The 2,357-nt window shown below is 40.1% G+C and overlaps 1 protein-coding gene across 1 annotated transcript; it reads left to right on the forward strand.

Moving 5' to 3' along the window:
• The first annotated feature begins 712 nt into the window (after positions 1–712).
• On the forward strand, positions 713–1,156 carry LOC131292819 (ubiquitin-conjugating enzyme E2-17 kDa-like). The gene has a single exon (XM_058320903.1). It carries the CDS (start codon positions 713–715, stop codon positions 1,154–1,156), a length of 444 nt encoding a protein of 147 aa, XP_058176886.1.
• The last annotated feature ends 1,201 nt before the right edge of the window (positions 1,157–2,357 follow it).

Raw genomic sequence — 2,357 nt, forward strand, 5'->3', positions numbered from 1 at the left:
CATAATCAATATACCGAAAGTAGTTTTTAAACGTACTCTGCGTGCTCTTTATAAACGCCAAACAACCACAAATAGGGTGACAGAAGTATTCTGATTGGGATTCAACTATAAGATAAATATTTTAGTTTTTTAAAAGTCTTAGCATTTGCATTATGAACGAGTTTTATCAAAAATAATTGTACTAAAAACTGTACTAAAGCAGCGTTTGAATTTGAAATTGACTTGAAAAAACTTTCATAATATTTCCTAAGCTGAACAAATGTGACAGCTTCGTCCCGACAGTGAGACATACTGTTATCTCACTCTTGCTATTCAATCTAGTACGTTTGTGGAAAACTTTTTGGTCGTATGTAAATCTAGAATTCGATTGCTACTTTTGTCGTTGCTGTGGTCGCATTTAGTTGATCTGGTGATGAATTTCAAAGTGCATCCGTGTATTGCGATGAACTTTTGTTGAACAGAGTGTAACATATGGTGACTGCGAGAATATACAAGTCTTCAGTCCACATCGTAAAGCTTGCTGTGTGGAGCATAGCGCAATAGAGCAAAGCGCGGAGCAAACGCAACTGCAAGAAGGCAGCAGCAGGTGGACAGCAGGGTCAGATATCCCGAGATTGGAAAGAGTCCCTAAAAGTGATTATTCGGTAGTAGAGCGCAGAGTGTTATCGAACCTCAGTCACGCACGGCGGAAGTGCATAAGGAAAAGCAGAAGATGGCGTCGAAAAGGCTTACCAAGGAACTAGAAGAGTTGCAAAGAGACCCGCCAGCACATTGCTCAGCAGGTCCAATTCACAACAATCTTTACCAGTGGCAAGCTACAATCATGGGTCCGCCAGACAGTCCGTACCAGGGAGGCCTGTTTTCCTTAACAATAGACTTCCCATCATGCTATCCGTTTATGCCACCTAAAGTGGCTTTTACAACACGTATATATCACCCCAACATTAACAGTAACGGGTCGATTTGTCTGGACATTCTACGCAGTACATGGTCACCGGCGCTTACCGTGTCAAAAGTGTTATTATCCATCTGCTCTATGTTATGCGATCCAAATCCGGACGATCCACTGGTGCCCGAAATTGCCAAAGTATATAAAACGAATCGAGAACAATATAATAACCGTGCCCGGATGTGGACAAAAAGATATGCAATGTAATACGTTCAAGGCGATACATTAGCTCACGGTGTGAGTGTCGGCGGTGGTGTTTGCAGCACGTAAAACATCAGCAGAATCAACGACTATCGCCAAGGTAGATTTTGAGAAGCATAACTCAATATTAATATCATTGTAACAACCGGTAACATCACCAACCGCATTCCCAACATCTTCAGCTTAACAATAAACGCATGGCAGCCTAAGGTAGAAGAAACTCATGACACACTTGATCATAAGCTATTGAACCAGAATGTATCCTAACTTTCTTTGATAGGAGCGGAGTATTTAGTTGCATTCCATCCATATACGGCAACAGTAACAGCAACAACTCCTTGGCAACACGAACTTCAATAGAACGGTAGGCAGCATGGTCGAAGATCGATGCGGCCGAGTTTCGTTCGATTTTTTTTGGTAAGTATTATCTCTTACGGGTGGACAGAGTGAATTCCTCTCAATATCCATTGACACTTGTATTTATTTCTTACCTTCAGTAACACCGCCCGCGCCCTAGATATATTTTGCCAAGACCAACCCAAGATCAGTCCAATGTTCAGTCTCGTCCTGCCAGTTAGCCAGAGATAAGAACCGTTAATAAACTGGTATCAACAAATTTAGTTGCAACAAGAAGAGTTGTGGGTAGAGAGTTCTCTAAAAAAAAACTAATCTTTGTATTCATGAAATGTTTTCTGCTTTCCTACTAGAGCTTGATCGAATTTATTTGTCCTTACTTAACTGAACTCTTTAATAATTCAATAAATTTGATAAACAGTACCTCTTAAAATCTGTGCGAATTTGTGTATCTTTTTTATGGACCTTTGCCTTTTCTTTCCAAAGTGAAATAGTTTTCAGATTAACAGTTTTGTTAACTAGTGAAAACAACCTGATCAACAACGAAGGATCTGTTTGTTTTTTGTCTCCGAGCTGGTCCATTTCGATATTTTTGAAATATTCATGTCCTCTGGGGCTTTGGTAGGTTCTCAGTGCATCTATACTTCAAAAGGTTTTGAATCATCAATTGCCGAAGGAGAGTGGTTTTTCAAGCTACAAGTGCATAGCTTTCGATTTAAAACAATCCAGCCATTCGGACAATGTTAAGATGGATACACATTTTTGAATATCGGGCAATAGAAGACCATTCGACATCCAATGAAGGTAAATCGTCGGCTTGGGCTAATTTACATTTGACCTGTTTGTCGGGTGA

The sequence above is a fragment of the Anopheles ziemanni genome, unplaced genomic scaffold (genome assembly GCF_943734765.1).
Source record: "Anopheles ziemanni unplaced genomic scaffold, idAnoZiCoDA_A2_x.2 scaffold_103_ctg1, whole genome shotgun sequence".
Lineage (NCBI taxonomy): Eukaryota > Metazoa > Arthropoda > Insecta > Diptera > Culicidae > Anopheles > Anopheles ziemanni.

Coding starts and splice junctions, on each gene's coding strand:
- LOC131292819 (XM_058320903.1), top strand. CDS start 713: ATGGCGTCGAAAAGGCTTACCAAGGAACTAGAAGAGTTGCAAAGAGAC.